At 28.7% G+C, this 17,735-nt stretch overlaps 1 protein-coding gene across 1 annotated transcript; it reads left to right on the top strand.

The window, feature by feature from the left end:
- The first annotated feature begins 9,729 nt into the window (after positions 1-9,729).
- On the top strand, positions 9,730-12,154 carry LOC111309701 (endoglucanase 14-like). The gene is given in 6 exon segments (XM_089749016.1): positions 9,730-10,005; positions 10,127-10,540; positions 10,809-10,895; positions 11,062-11,214; positions 11,455-11,739; positions 11,828-12,154. Coding segments are annotated over 6 exon segments (1,470 nt in total). The 5' UTR covers positions 9,730-9,801.
- Positions 12,155-17,735: the final 5,581 nt, after the last annotated feature.

Raw genomic sequence — 17,735 nt, 5'->3', positions numbered from 1 at the left:
AATTATTAGTATTTAATTTTCATTTTATTTTATTTTAAAATTATTATAAATTAAAATATTCATCCTTTCATTGCACGAGCTTAAATTTAGTATTTCATAATAATATATGTTAGAGTGTTTAGAAGGAAAAAATATATTTTTGTGTTTTAATTAGAAGATATGAAAAATATATTCATGAATAATTTGCTTTCTATTTAATTTTTTATTTTACTTTTATTATAGGCCAAAGTAATTGCAAATAAGATAAGAATATTGGGTTTTTAAAAGGAAATAAATAGAATTAATTTAATCTAATTAATTATTTTTAAGTAAAAAAATATTTCAAATAAATGAAATACATTTATTAGAGACAAATTTTAATTTTTTAAACTTGTTTACATGTCAAAAATATAAACTATCCATGTAAGATTATTTTTAATTTTACTAAAAGTTTTGACTTTTATATATATTAGTTTTAAATTTGTGTGATACACATATATGCAATTACATATAAAAAACTCAATTATATATAATATAACTAATAAATTTTATATAAGAAAAGAAAATTTTCGATGTAAAATAATGAAAAAATAAAAATATTATAGATCAATATGTACGTATTTCATCTAATAGTGATATTTATATAAAATTAAATAATGTTTATTCTAAACCATATAAATTTATTCCACTTAAAATCAATTTTTTGTATAAACTTTTGCTTTGTGCTACCTCTTACTTTGGTGCAAGACATCTAAAACTCACAATAACAACAGCAAACCCTTGGCTAGGTGTTGTCCATCCTTACATTGTATTCATAAAAGTAAAATTAGTTCAAATTGAAGTTACATTTTTTGGTAAATGAGATTGAAACCATATATTACATATTAAACATGGATGAAATTTTAAATGAAAGGTAAATAGGAGAGCAAAAACTTGTGCCAAATTCAAATAAACTCCACATTTAACTAAAAAATCTTACCTTGTTCACATCCATTATTAGTTATGAAGAAAAATCTGACAAAATCTCTAAGGACTAATAACTAAAAAGAGATAAAACATATAAAATTATTTCATTCAAAAGTAAAAAAAAAAAAAATAATAATAATATTGAAAATAAATAGATAAATAGAGTATGAACATGTATAAAAAAGTGAATAAAAGAGAAATAAAATCAACCAACAAACATGATAAAGAAAAAAGTTTATGACCATAAAAAAAATATGTAGCTTGATGATCAAAATTTTCTTAATAATAATGAAATCAATAAATTTGGAGGGTTTTGAAGAATAACCTCCTAGTACATTTAACATACAAAATTCTTTATTTATAACAAGAATTTGAGATATTTTTATAAATTGAGTGTAATATATGCAAAAAATTTATAATTAATTATTAATTATTTATTAGTTCGTGGCCTGCATGATGCACGAATTACTATTTATATATATATATATAATTATGCACATAAAAAGTATTTCTAATTAAAAAAACAAATTTTACATATACATATATCTATGTGACATCTAAGAAAATAAAACTTTTAAAATATCCAATGAGAAATATTGTTAAAGAAAAGAAAGTGATATTTTATAGAAAAAATTTTGAATTAACTCAAGATTGCTTCATTAATTTTGCATTATTTATGTTTATTCCAATTTAAGATAAGTTAATATTCTTTTGAAAAATAAACTTAGATATATATTCGAATACTAATGAATAATACCAATTTGGATAACAAAAGACTTTATCACATTATGTTTTTATATATAGCAATAAACACAACAATTAATAAAAAAGATAAATATAAATTCTTTTCTTTCTCCCTTTCTTTTTGGTTGCATAGAAATAGGTAGAAGATAGATACAAAAGATAAGTGTTTTTATATATAATAATGCTCTTTGACTTAATTAAAGAAATTACAAAAAAAGTATAATATAATATAAAAGTATACAATTAAATATTCATATGTATATATTTTCAATTAAGAAAAAACTACCCACTTTAAAAAAAAATGCACACTTTTTAAAGTATTATTCTCTTTCAATATACAAAATTTCTTATATATGGAAGATAATAGATATTATTTATAAACAATTATTCATAAAAAAAAAACTGTTAAGAAAAAAGAGATAATAAAGTTTAAAAAATAAAATCATTTACAATACCACTAATATAGAGATATTAATAACAAAACAAACTTACTAAATACTAAAATAAGTTAATGAAAAAGTAAAATATGTCAATGGACCTGCTAAAAAATTGTATGGTATCCAAAGTAATATAAATAATATAATAACTTGATAAATCAAAATAATGTAAAAAAATAAAACATAAAATATATAAAACCAAGCAAGTATACTATAAAATATACTACAAAAAAATAAATTAAGGTAGCACAAAGATTAAATTGTGCTAAAAAAACATGAAAGAAAAATCTTAACACCTATTGGTTATTGTATAAAAATAAAAAACAAAAAGTTAGTCGGTAAAATTTAAAATCCATGTCTACAATCACCTTCATAAGATGGTATTTATCGGCAAAATAAACTATTTTATGGCAAAAGGAAAATTTCTATGATTTTGGGTGAAAAGTCAAAATTTTAAAATTTGATTAATTTAATTATTTCCATAGCAAAAAAAGCAAATAAATGCTAGCCTTCATTGTCAGATTCCATTCTTGACATATATATACGAACGGTGTACTTTAAATTGTCTTAATTTGCAACCAATTAAAAACTTATAGTATAAAAGAAAACTTTTTCATGTCTAATTTATTTAATTTAATTTGATTGACAGTAATTTAATGTATTTAATAGTAATTTATTTATTGAAAGCAAAAACATTAGTTATTTAGAAGTGAATAATTGTAATTAATTTTTTAAAAATATTATTTGTTAAATTAAGAATATATATTTATTAAATGATGAACACATGGTAATTGTTTAAGATTGTCCACATGTTAAACAATAAAAATTACACATTCGACTTTTTCCTTATTTTATCAAAGGTTTTGGATTTTATATATTTATATAATATTTATTTTAGTCAATTAGTCATTTAATTGTAAATAAGATTCTTTCCTTACATGTTAATAAAAATAATTGAATGTGTTTTATAATAATGGAAATAAAAGATTTGAAATTAAATTTATTTTATCTTTAAATTTTAAGTTTTAAATTTTAAATGTATAATTAATTCTGAACACATGTTAATTTTTTAAACTGTCCACATATTAAAAGTATAAACTATCCACATCAGATTATTTCTTTTTCTTATAAAGGCTTTGATTTTTATATATTTATATACAATAAAATGTAATATATCTTTTATTTTGAAAAGTTTACGCTTAATATTTCAAAAAATTCTTGTAAGAAAATAAATTATACTAATTGTAATTAAAACTTATATAGAAAGAAATATGAAAATATGTTTCCAACTATTTAGAATTTTATTTTAGGTTTAAATTTTTAGCATTAAATGTCTTATATATTCATTTAGGTTAATAAATACATAGATTATTTCTAAATTAAATACTAAAATCACGAGTTATTAAATAGTAAATGCTTTTTATTTATAGTATACATGACGTTTAAAATTCGGAAGCAAATTTCGTTGAAAATGATTTAAGATACTTTAATGTAATACCTTTATAAAATGCAAGAATATTGGATATATATAAGAAAATAAATAATCTAATTTAGCCAAATAAATATCTTTTAAATTAATAAAATATATTTGAAGTCAAATCAAAGTAATTAAATACAAGATACATTGCGATTCTTCAAAATAATTTACATGTCAAAAAAAATTTCTACATTGATTTTTTTTTCCTTCTTTATCAAAGTTTTAATTTTTATATATTTGTAAAAAATGAGATGCACAACTTATTGATCACAACTCTACAAAAAATCTAATATTATAATGTACGATTGATTTTATAACAAAAACAAAAATCTAACATTATAATGTATCATTAATCTTATATGAATATATAAAATCATTATATTATTTTTTTATATATTTATTTACGAATAACATATATTACTCAATTGAATATCATGTTCAAACAAATATACATATATCAAATAATTGATTAAAGAATAAACTATTAACTATAATTATAGTGGTTATTAAATTTTTTATAATATTTCTAATTAAATTTCAATAGAAGTTCTTTGAATAATTAAAAAAATATTTAATGACTGTAATTATAATATTCATTAATTCTATGAATCATTAAGAAGTTTTTTGATTATAATGTATGGTTGATTTAACTTTGATATATAATTTAGGATATTTTATTGAAAATAAAAGGTAAGTCAATTGTTGATTTAAAAGATAATAAATATAATTAATACATTAAAATATTTTAAAATTTTTATGAAATCAAATGAATTCATATAAATTTAAAGAGAAATAAATATGAATAAATATAATTAATATAGGACACAAAGCAATTGATAAAGATTTTCTGCATGTGGATATTATAAATTATCCACGTCGGATATTTTCCTTTTGACAGACTCGATGACTTGTCTTCTAATTCTTTTCTCTTTGTCCTTTCAAAAACTCCAATTTTATTAAATTAGTAATTAATTATGAGACAATTAACAAGATATCTTGTGCCCCATCACTGCAAATATTCTTTTGACATACATAGAGATGTCAATTTCACACATACTTAATTAGAAATTCAACTTTTTATTTGAACGAGGATGTGGATGACAATTACATTTTAGGGACGGGGATGATGACTTTTTATCTTTTTTAATTTTTTCTCATTTTTAAATTTAAAAAAAATATTTAATAAAGAATTTTAAAAATTTTTATTTTTAGAATCCACTTGATATCAATGGTATCTCACATTTTTTTTTTTTTACTTTTTCTTTTTTTTTTATTTTTAATACTTTTAGAATTTACAAAAAAATATGTTTTTTTTAAAAGATTGTATTTTATGTGTGAGATTTATTTTTACCAAATTTTTTTTTATGTTTCCTTTTTTTACTCCTTTTAATATTTTCCTTTTTTAAAAATATTTAATAAAGAGTTTTTAAAGAATTTTTTGTAGGACCCACTTGAGAAATATATGACCAACGGTTTCGTTTCCTTTGGCTATTGTGTGTCATTTTCCAGTTTTTTATTTTGTTTTTTTTTCTTTGAAATTATTTAATAAATATTTTTTAAAATTATAAAATATATTTTTTAAAAGATTTTATTTCTCATGTTTGGGACTCACTTGTACCAAACTTTCTTTTTTACTTCTTTTTTTTTACCCTTTTAACTTTAACTTTATGAAATTAAAAAAAAATTTAATAAAAATTGTTTCAGATTTTATTTTATTTTTATCAAATTCACTTGATACTAATGTTATGCTAAGTGTTCATTTTTTTTCTTTGTACCTTTTTCATTCTTTTTTTATATATATTTAACAAATAATTTTTTATATTTTTTAAGTCCCACTTGATATCAAGAGTGTGCTATTACGCCATATGTTAAGTTATTTGACTCTTTTTTTTTTCTTTTTTTTTTATGTTATTTACTTTTTTCTTTTTTTAAAAATATTTAAAAAATTAAAAAATATATTTAAAAATTTTTAATATTGGGTCATTTGATATGATTATTTAAAATATATATTTTCAATTTTTTGATTTTTTTAATTTAATGAATTTTACAAAAAAAATTAACAGATGTATCGATGTTACACTCAAATTTATAAATTTTCAAGAAAAATTTATCATTGCAAATGTTGTGTAGTAACTTAATTTTCTTCCATTTTTCTTTTTGTCTCTTTTTTTTTCCTTTCTTTTAGTTTTTTTTTTAAAAACTAAAATCATTTTTTGAAAAAAAAAAGAATGTGTACGTGACATCTTATTTCTTCTTTATTGTTATTATTTTTTAATTAATCAAATTATTATTTAAAATTTAATTAAAAAATTAATATTTTAAACTCAATTAATATTTTTATAAGACATGACATTGAGGTGAAATTGTGCTTATGATGATTTGTCCAAACTCATTTCATGGTATATATAAAAAATATATATTATTTTTAATTAAATTTTATATTTATATATATTATATTAATAAATTTATTATTTAATACTTTATGGATATCCATGCGGTACATTCTATGAACTTTTTTTTTGTTGTTTTTTCCTTTTGTTCTTTTTTGTAATTTCTTTTGTTTTAAATTTTAAAATTTTAATTAAATATATTTTGTGATAATAAGATATCATTTTAGGTATCCATGTGTCACCATTATTTGGATTTTTTTTATTTTCTTTGTTTTAACTAGATAAATTTAAAAAAATGAATAAAGATGGCAAAAAAAAAAAAGTTAACCCGTTATGTTTTTGTTTGATAAAAAATTAGTATTCAATAGGTTTTAATTTATATCAATTGATATTGCAATTTTGTAAAAATCGATATTGCATCAAGTCGAGTATTATGTTTTTATAAAAAAGAAAGGATGAATCAGAACGGATTTAGGATATTCTGTTCTAAACCACTCTATCGTATATATTTTGTATCTATTTAATTTTATCTAAATTTTGTAATAAAATGTTAATGGAGCCAGCATGTAGTAATCCTATTGGTTTATTTTCTTTCGTATTTTTTATTTTTTTAATTAGATCAATTTTATAATAAAATGAAATGATTGATAAGATAATAAAATAATTAGTACTAAATAAGTTTCATTCGATGAGGGCATTTAAAAAAATTAATATCAAATTAATTCAAGATAAAAAATCAATTTGTATATTCACATATCACCATCGTTTGGGTTTTTACCTTTTGCCATTTTTTCTTTTTTTTTTTGCTAAAAATTTTTTTTGAACAAAAAATTATACATACGAATGACAAAACAAAAAATTTTTGATCCGCAGCATCGCAAAAGGTGTTGGCCTAGTATAAATGAAAGATGGTCTTTTCCCTTTTCTTTGCAATAACACACATTTAAGCAAAAGTCACTGTTATACCATAACAGTCATGTCATCAATACTTACACTTGATTTTGCAATTGATTTTAAGGCAAGTACACTTGTATAAATAGTCATATCATCACTCATGAGGTATCAAAAGGGAGTTGGCACAGATGTTATCAAACATGCTGAATTTACCCTTTACTTCTTTTTTTTTTTTTTTTTCCAATCCTCACTAAATTGCTCTCTCTCATTTTTTATGATATTTTACTGACTTCGAATATTGAAATACATTTTGAAATTTTAATTAAGCGTCGAAATGGGTTTCAAAATTTTAATTTTGATGTCCCATGATCTTTTTTTTCTTTCAGACAGCTTTAATAGACTCACCAGCCAGGCTTCCAACGGGTCCTAGTCTTATCAAATTCAGAAATACCTTAATAAATTGGTGTCGCTTGTGGGATCATAAAAAGGCGTTTGGTTTGCAGATTTTTAAATATCAAAAGGGTAAGTGACTCAAGGATAAATGATAGTTAAAGATAACGAGTGATTGTTTTGTTTTGTTGATTTTAGGAAAAGTATGATTTTTGTGTTTGGTTCATAAAATTTAAAATTATTTAGTAAAATTTTTTAATTATATTATTCTTAATAACATATAAATAATACATGACATTTATATAATCATTTATTTAATATTTTCATAATACATTTATTTAATACATAAATAATTTAAAATAATAATATGATATTTGAATAATATAAATTAATTTTAAAATAAAAGATTTAATACCTCACATTTGATCAAAACTATTTCGATTGATGCTTTATTAAAATTTTTAGTGTTTCCTTTTTACATTTTTATTCATTTTTTATTCCCTAACTAAAAATTAAACATAATACGTCATTTAGATTATTGTTTCTAAATATTTAGTACTTTTATTAACAAAATTGTTGTTTTTTTAGTTGAAAAAACAAATTTAGTATATAGCATTTACTCTTTTTAAATCAAGTGATATTTTGTTAGTATAAAATTAGTGCATTTGTCACTATCAATTATTTATTTATTTTATTATCAATTAATTATTAATTAATTATTTGTGCCTTAAACATAATATATACTTTTAATTTATTTTATAAAATAGATGACGGATATTTATAATAACGTAATCTTTTATGGAATAGATGACTGTTGTTATCATTTATTCATAAAAAGATCAATAAATAAATAAGTAAAGATGCAAAGTATTTATATTCTATATTTATTTGATGTGTAAAGTGTCACAAATTTATTTAATATGTCAAACAACTTGTACATGTTAAATAAATAAGTAATTTAACATGTAAAAAGCTCTTGACATGATATACATAACATAATAATTTTTTATCAATTAAAAATAAATATTTTATTACAAACATTTGTTTCGTTCCAAATAATTAGAATATTATTAGCATATATATATGTTAATAATTTTTATTATTATATTTTTTATTAAATAAAATAAAATTAATTGTAAGGCACTTAATTAAAAAGTAAATTAAAATAACTGAATTAATTCTTTTTTATAAAATAATATTTCTCATGCATGATTCCAATTGTCAAATATTAAAGCTTATCTTTCATACTTTACAATCGATTATATGAAAAATCAAATAAAAAAAATGATCGAGGATATAATAGATTCTAAATTTCAAATATTGAAGGCAAAAATGAAATAAACTTTGTATTTCATAAAAAATTAAAAAAAAAAAAAAAAGAGATGAGGATTTTTAATTTTGGCCTATTTTTTAAAAAATCTTAAAAATTGCCAACAAAACGAATCACATCATTAACAGTTAGACGTGTTTTTACTTACAGAATCAAGACAAATCACGCCACTTGTACGGATAACCATGTTACCACTCATGAAGTATAAAAAGTACCGAGTCCCACAAACGCCTCCTTTTAAATCTTATTCTCGCCGAACCCTGGAATACCTCGACATACAAAAACAAATTAAGTCTCTAGTTATGCTAAACGGAGACATGATGCAATCGCTTAGATCTTTCCATATCATGGAAACAGATCATCTAAGCTACGATGATCTGTTAAAGTGGTTACTGCTAATGAATGATTGGTACATATTCCTTAAAATACAATCCTCAAATTGGATTGATTTCTTTTGCTTAAACAGTCATGTATCATTTAAGGAAAACAATGTATGTCGTTTGGAGATTGCTGAATGGTGTGAGGTTGTAAGCCTTTAGTTTCTGGCGGTTGAGTTTGAGTGTTCATGGGCAATCTGATATCCTCCATGTCAGAGTGGTGTTTGAACGGCAACTTTCTGGCGCAGTTTATGGAACATCTAGGTTTTGATCGTTTAGGTAGTTTTTATCGCTCAACAGAACATGCGTGCATGTTACTCGTATGCCATGCATGTTATCCTTGGCTCATGCTTGTTCCTTTATAAATGAAATAAAACTAAACCTAAGTGATATAATTGGCCCTTCGTGCAGAAACTCAAATCCCAGAAGTCTACTGCTCCTCGGATTTTACTAAATCATTTGACATATATAACACAAGGCCAAACAATAATTATTCTTCTTCAATATCTTCAAATTAAAAGAATTCCGATTTTTATTCCTTCTCAAGAGGGTGGGTAACCTAACGGTAAAAATATAAATAGCAAATATTTAAAGAAGAATAAATTTTCCTTTTGCCAAATCAATGCAAGATTGATTGTTGGGATTCTGCATTAATCAAGTGTGTGTGTGTGTGTGTGGGTGTGTGTATAAATGCCCGCTGCTCCTATTGATCAGCTTTGCCTATAAAGAAGAGGTCCCATTCCCCAATACTCAAATCAAATTATCATTGCATTTATATTCGCTCTTTTCTCTGGAGATATTCTCTTCCAAGTTAATAATGTCCTGCAAAAGCAGGAACATCCTATGTTTAGTTTGTTTCTCAACATTTCTGTTGTTTTATGGGGCTGTTTCAGTAGACTATGGAACAGCACTTACCAAGTCCTTGTTGTATTACTAGGCTCAGCGCTCTGGAAAGTTGCCTTCCAACCAGCGAGTTAAATGGCGTGGTGATTCTGCACTTAATGATGGCAGTGATGCCAACGTAAGCTCTATCTTCACGTTTCTGAATATCCTAGCTCTTTGCTGGTATATATATTGAATATGATGTTTCTTTTTTAAACCTCCCTACTTATTGCTATAAGTTTCTTTACGTATATAACTAGATTGATCTCACGGGAGGATGTTATGATGGGGGGGACAATATGAAGTTTGGATTTCCCAAGGCATTCACCATAACAATGCTTGCCTGGAGCGCCATTGATTTTAATTCGGAACTTACAGCCATGAAGGCCATAACCAATGCATTGAGTGCCATCAAATGGGGCACAGATTACTTGCTCAAAGCGCATCCAGAGCCAGACGTCCTTTATGGAGAATTGGGTGATGGAGACACAGACCATGTCCGTTGGATGAGACCAGAGGACATGACCACACCGCGAACCAGCTTTAAGATTGATGACAAGCACCCTGGGTCTGATCTTGCAGCAGAAACTGCTGCTGCTTTGGCTGCCGCATTCATTACTTTTAGGGCCAGCGACACTTCGTACTCTAACCAGCTTCTAGAACATGCTAAACAGGTTTGTACAATTTATATGAAGTTCATCTTTCAGCTAACAAGTAAAATAACTAATTAGCCATAGAGCATGTGCCTGGTCATATCGCAGTTTCTTTGGTAGGGTACCTATATCTATATATTCACGTCATAGACATGGATTGGACAGTTTTGAAGGCCATAAATTTCTCATTTATTAAAAGCAAAATGAATCATTTTAAGGATTTGATGATAAGAAATTAATGTTCATAATTGCAGTCAATACTAATATCTGATTAACTTGTTCGATCTAGCTCTTTGATTTCGCCCGCAATTATCAAGGTGTATATCAAAGCAGCATCCCTGTGGCAGGAAAATTCTACTCCAGCAGTGGTTATGGGGTAACAATGCCAGTGTCAATGCAAAGGAGTTTACTGACGTATTTAATGCAAATAAATGACGCAATAAATATAATTCATTTTGTTATTTTAATGCATAAATAAACACATTAATTAACCAAAGCCATTACTGAATAAGTTTGGTAATCAAAGATTATATGTATGGCAGGATGAACTTTTGTGGGCCGCGGCGTGGCTTCATCGTGCAACCAATGAACAATCATACCTGGATTTTCTTAGTGGAACAGGAAATACAGGGAGCACCAGAACCAAGTTCTCCTGGGATGACAAATATGTTGGCGCACAGGTCTTGGCTGCCAAGGTACGTAATCTTCCGCACCTTTCTTAATTAATTCCTCGTTTGGTTCTAAAATCATTGATCAAAATTTCGTCCATGAGGGCGAGATAGTGAAAGAAGGTGAATTTGTTCTTGATGTTAATATCAAATATAATAATAAAGGATATCTAATGCGAAAAGGAAACAGAAAATCTCTGATAGTTCCATGCACATAGGAGGAAACTAAGAGAATTACCTTTAAAATCTCTGACTAGTCGAATGCAGCTAGTGTTGAAAGGCAATGCGGGCATTAATTCAGAAAGAATGGCTGAATTCAAGAGCCAGACAGAGCAGTTCTTTTGTTCCTGCGCTCAAAAGGGCAACAACAAAGTGATGAAATCACCTGGGGGTTTGTTATGGTTTCAACCATGGAATAATCTCCAATACACCACAACGGCTGCATTTATTGCCATCGTCTATTCAAAATATCTCTCTCATTCCAAGGCCTCCATCCAATGTCCTGGAGGCGCCCTTGAGCCCTCTGACCTTGTTGATCTTGCAAGATATCAGGTATGGTTTTTGTTTATTTTTTCAAAATTTCTTTTGCCTACCGAAGGTTAGTACGCGGTTGAATTTATACTGTTTATATGTAGTGTACGTGGACTATATCTTGGGTTCAAACCCAAAGAAAATGAGCTACATTGTTGGATTTGGGTCAAGCTATCCTACCCAAGTCCGTCACAGAGGAGCAACCATGGTATCAATCAAGTTGGACCCTACAACAGTATCGTTCCAAGATGGTATGAATAAGTGGTTCAACAAGAACGAGCCCAACCCCAATGTGTTGGATGGAGCCGTGGTAGGAGGCCCAGATGCAAATGATCAGTACACCGACTCAAGGTCGAATTACCAAATGGCAGAACCCGCTACTGTCACGGTTGCACCATTGGTTGGAGTCCTGGCTTTCTTTGCCTCGTTAAACTGAAGAATCAGGGATCCAAAATTACTACTAATAAAGAATTGTTTTTAGTTAGATACATGGTGCAGCCATTAACCGTTAGCCATTAGCCATTAGCCATTAGCCATTAGCCAAAGCCAATGCAATCAGATCCACAAATGCTTTGCTAGAGGAGTGACTAAATTATTTTATTGCTCAATTTCCGGCACAACATATGTAGTCATTATTAATTCTGATCATTGATTTCTTAATTAGCTCGTCACAACGACCATAATTCCCCAACTAGCTAGCTACATCTTTTGAGACCTTAAAACCTAAACGTATACACAATCATGACTCATATGGTACTAGTACTAGTACTACTAAGCTATTTCATTTGACTTTCCATTCTTAAGTATTTCCGAATCGAGCCGCAGCAATTACTGTGCTGCAACACAAGTATCTAAGATGCATTATTAAAAACAAATATATTAAGCAGTACTAGTACATACTAATTAATGCAGTAGAGAACAATTTTTGATAAAATAGCTACGCAGATACTTAATAAACTAGCTAGATATGTTGATTATGAATGATTAATTTATATATATATATATATGATTAGGAATTTACTTGTACAATAAAAATTTAAAAAATTTTACATATTTTTTTAATTATTAATTTGATCTAAGAACGAAATTAAAATCATTTTTTTTTACCTTTATTTGTTTCTTTTATCTTTTAAATCTATTAAAATTAATGATTAAAAAAATATGTAAAACTTTTTAAGTTTTACATTGTCTAAGTTAATTCTTTATATATATATATATATAATCTATCTTTTATCATCTATTATCTATATTTATACACACAGCGGCAGGTAGTACGGTCAAGGCTCTGGCAACTGACACGGCTTCAGTTTCGAGCTCTCCGGGTGGTAGAGTCCTGACAATACTATCTGGTACTATGACAACAGTGTGAAGATCGATCAAACTTGACAAGATAATACCAACGATAAGCTTTCCATAGATCAGACATATAACCAAGGTATTCTAGCCGGTGTTCAAGACTCTAGCGCCTTCTTGGCTTAACGTCGAACTGGGGGCCTGACTTTTATGGAGATATGTCTTTCACTATAGTAACTTATTATTAGTAGGATCTTGAGGCGGTATGACTTTTCTTTAGCTGAGGAAAAAGGGATCAATGATCTGTTTAACAGATTAACAATAGTTTCTGTTGCAGAGGATCCATAATAATATGGCAACTGCAGAGCATACTTAACTTGTATCACTGTAAACTTTTGAATAGATTGAAGAGAAGGATGAAGCTGAAAAGATATAACTATGAAAAAAGGAAGATGGAATCACCAAAAGAGAAGAGAGATTTTTAGCCAAACATATTTTATAAAGGAAGGTTTTTCTTACAAGAGAGAGGTTTGATTTTTTCTCGATGATTACTTCCTAGAGAAGTATCATTCTATTTATACATGAAAAAGTAAAGGACTAGTAGCCTAATAAGACAAGACTAGGACAAAGTAACTTTACAAGTGGCTTAGGATAAGACTAAAGGACTGTGAGTCATAACTAAGGTACAATGACTCATAACTAAGGTACAAAGGTCCATTATTATGGTATAGTGACTCATCACTTAAGGTACAGTGACTAAGCACTATGACTCATACTAAAATACAAAAATACATTATGACTTGACTAAGACATAAAGGTGATGAAGACTTGACATAAGGTTGTCTTGATGTGAAGGCATCATTATCAACTTCTGTGGAGTCTTCTGGAGAAAACTGAAATTAACACGTGTAATTATACAATATTTGGACTGGAGAGGGAATCTTTTATCTTGTAGCACCATCATTTGAGAGAACGTTGAGTGTGTTCTGGAGAGAGGTTGAGGTGTGAATTATCTGCGCCTGGGGTGAAATCATAGCCGAGGTTGACTAACCATTGGTCTGGATCAAAATCATCAAGTGGGTCTTGAGAATCTTGTTGCCATTCCATTTGTGGGAGAACTTCAGGAGGTTTCCAATAAGGATTCCATTCTACTGGGCCTGCATGGTCAAGTTCAAATCTGGTAGTTTCAGAAAGAGGTTCTGTCCAAGTACCATCAAGGCGAGTTTCATAAATCTTTTTATCAATGTTGAGCTGGTAAGTGTACTCTGAAGGATAGTTTCCCCATGGAACTTCATCTTGGATCTTTGGCCAATTTTACTTTGGAAACTTGTGATTCATTTCATAAATTTGTAGCTGGAATTCAGTGTATTCAGCTGGGTGATCAAACTGAGAATCAAACAGCGAATATCCTTGAGAGCTGTAAATTGCTGCATAGGGGAAGTACTGAGGGTTTTTTGTCAAACTGCTGCAAGATCTGTGAAAGATTAAAATAATATGAGGATCAGGAAGAACTTTTGTATATCTCTCATAGGTTTCAATCCATTGGATCCAAATAGGAATGGGTCTGAACCAGGTGAAGAAAATCTTGAGATGTTGTTGACTAGGGTCCAACTGGTGTTTAGAAGGGTTGATGGTTGACCGGTGAAAAAGGTGAAGAAGAGTTTTGAGCTTTGGAAGGGGGAATTCTATACCAATATAGTAAAGGTGACAAAGGTACCATATAAAGCAAACTGTTTCTTTTGGGAAACAAAGAGGTTCAGGGAATTTAAAGGGATGGATAAAGGGATAATCAGGGTGTATACCAAGAGATTGAAAAGAGGTGTCTCCAAACTTTCTGAGTGTTTTGGACTGATATTTGAGCAAAAGGTGTGAGGCTTTTTGGTCAAGGGTTTGAGTGGCAAGAAGTCTGGGTAACTCTAGAGGGAGATTTTCTACTGGAAGGTTAAGGAATTCATCAGGGAGATCAAATTCATCATCAAGGTGAGGTTTCTGAGAAGAGGGGAAAAGAGGGTTGGTTGAAGAAGAAGCTTGTGAAGAAGAAGGTGTTGGGTGCATCATGGAAATGACTGGAATAACCTGGAAAGTGTTTGAAAGAGGTTTCGAAAGAGGTCTTGTGAGCAAGTCTGGGATGAGGTTATCTTTTCCTTTTATATGCCTGGTGGTGAAGGAGTACTGTGAGAACCATTGTGATAGCCTGAGTAACTGTACATTTGGCATTTTTTTCTTTTTGAAATTGAGCATCTGATCAAAGGCTGACATATCTAATTCCACGAGAAAGTGAAATCGAATGAGGTGAAATTCAAATCTTTGGATACCATACTTTACAGCTAAAATCTCTTTTAGTGTAGAGTGATAATGGAGTTCTGAATCTTTGAATTTTCCGCTTTTGTAACCACAGATTTGTCTGGTTCCATCTTTTTCTTCAAGAAGAATTGCTGACCAGAATTGTTTATTAGCATCTGTCTGCAATATTCTTTTTCCATCTGAGGGAATCTTTAAAGTGGAAAGTGACTTTGCTTTTATCTTCAAGGCTTGTACTGCTTTTGTCTGAATCTGAGACCACGTGGGAGGTTCTTTTTTGAGCATTTGTCTGAGTGGATATGTGAGCTGGACAATATCTGGGAGAAATTCATTTATGTAGTTGACTATACCGAGAAATTACTGGATCTGCTTCTTTGAGAGATTTGCATCAGAAAAATCTGCAAGTGACTGAGCAATATGAGGTTGAGCAATGTACTGACCATCTTTGAGATGCATGCCTAGAAAATCAATTTCTGTAGCACCAATGAGCATCTTTTGTTTTCTGAAAGCATTATCCCATACTGTTGAACTATGCGCTGGAACTTATCCAATAACTGTGCATGAGATGTATCATCAGAAGAGAACAGTAAGATATCATCGATGTAAATCAAGGCATTATCAAGAATTAGAGCAAATATCTTGGTCATGGCTTTTTGGAACAGTGAAGGAGCAACTTTTAAACCAAAAGGCATTACGGTCCACTGAAAGTGGTGTTGAGGAATGCAAAACGCCGTTTTGTATCTGTCCTGTGGATGTATACCTAGTTGCCAAAATCCTGCCTTGAGATCAAACTTTGAGAAGACTTTTGCATTTGCTAAATTTGCGAACAAAGTTTTTTTGTCTGGAAGAGGGAACTTATCATCTGCAAGGAAAATGTTAAGAGGCTTGTAGTTGATTACCAATATGAGTTTTTCACGAACTTGTTCTGAACGTTTGTTGACATAAAATGCTTCACACGCCCATGGAGAGGAGATTGGTTCAATTAATCCTTGAGCCTGGAGAAGGGAACATTCTTGGATTGCTTGCTTGAAATGATCTGGGTTCATGCCTGAATGACTAGCTTTTGTAAGATTGGCATTTTCATCTTTCTTGAAGGGAAGGGAAATGAAAAATTCAGGGTTTTGCCAAAGGGGGTGATCACATTTCTGGAGGAAATCTGAGTGAGTTTCTGCACATGAAAAGTGAATGAACTTGTGTTTGAAATCTTGAAAAACATCTAGTTGAAGGGTTAGGGTAAAGAGGTTGGGAAGGTTTTTCCAAGGTCTGAAATAACTTTCAAACTTGATACCATTTCCACTAAGCTTTAAACCTGGTATACTGGTTATTATATTGAAACCAATAACAAGGTCTTTCTGGGGAAGTGGAGATCCTAAAATCTTTTGAGTTATTCGACAGCCTGGAAGGATTTGAAGGGTAACAGGGTTGCTGATAAAGTCTGTAAAAAATACATTTTCATCAGCGATTTTGAAGAAGGTTTTCTGTTTTGTCCAAAAGTGTTTGGGTAAGATAAGAGGGTTTGCTATGGTTTGGGCTGCACCAGTATCAAAGAAAGCTGTGACTGTTATAGGAGGGGAATGTTTGTGAGTGAAAATCTGAACTGGAGCTAGGGGTAATTTTGGAGATTGAATGGTTTGGATTTTTTGGAGTTCTTGAACTGACATATACTCATAACATTGATCATCTGTGAAATCATCTGAGTATTCTGAGGAATCTGAATCTGTATACTCATCATCATCAAACTGCTTAATCATAAACAGGGATCTTTCATTCTGCTCATCATCAAGGGAGAAAATTGATTCAAGATCATCATCTGAGAGATTGATACCTGAGATAGTAGCAATATCTTGGATCATCTTGACTGACTTTTTGTCTGACTTTGGGCAGTTCTTTGAGAAATGTCCTGGTTTTCCACAGAGAAAATATTTTGAGCTTTTGATCTTTGGGTCTTTCTTCTTTCTTGCAAATTTGAATCTTTGAAATCTTCTGGGTTTGTCAGCATATCTGAAATATTTCTTGTGTCTGGGTCTTTTGGATGGAGAGAACAACATTTGAGTCTGAAGAATTGCTCTCTGATCTTTTCTAATCTGTGAGTTTCTCCCTTGATGATGAGCAGAATGAAAGATCCCTGTTTATGATTAAGCAGTTTGATGATGATGAGTATGCAGATTCAGATTCCTCAGAATACTCAGATGATTTCACAGATGATCAATGTTATGAGTATATGTCAGTTCAAGAACTCCAAAAAATCCAAACCATTCAACCTCCAAAATTACCCCTAGCTCCAGTTCAGATTTTCACTCACAAACATTCCCCTCCTATAACAGTCACAGCTTTCTTTGATACTGGTGCAGCCCAAACCATAGCAAACCCTCTTGTCTTACCCAAACACTTTTGGACAAAACAAAAAACCTTCTTCAAAACCG

Source organism: Durio zibethinus, chromosome 19 (assembly GCF_047325235.1).
Source record: "Durio zibethinus cultivar Kanyao isolate XHJ-2024 chromosome 19, ASM4732523v1, whole genome shotgun sequence".
Taxonomy (NCBI): Eukaryota; Viridiplantae; Streptophyta; class Magnoliopsida; order Malvales; family Malvaceae; genus Durio; species Durio zibethinus.
Note: the sequence above shows the minus strand (reverse complement) of the source record. Positions and strands in the feature narration are given on the sequence as shown.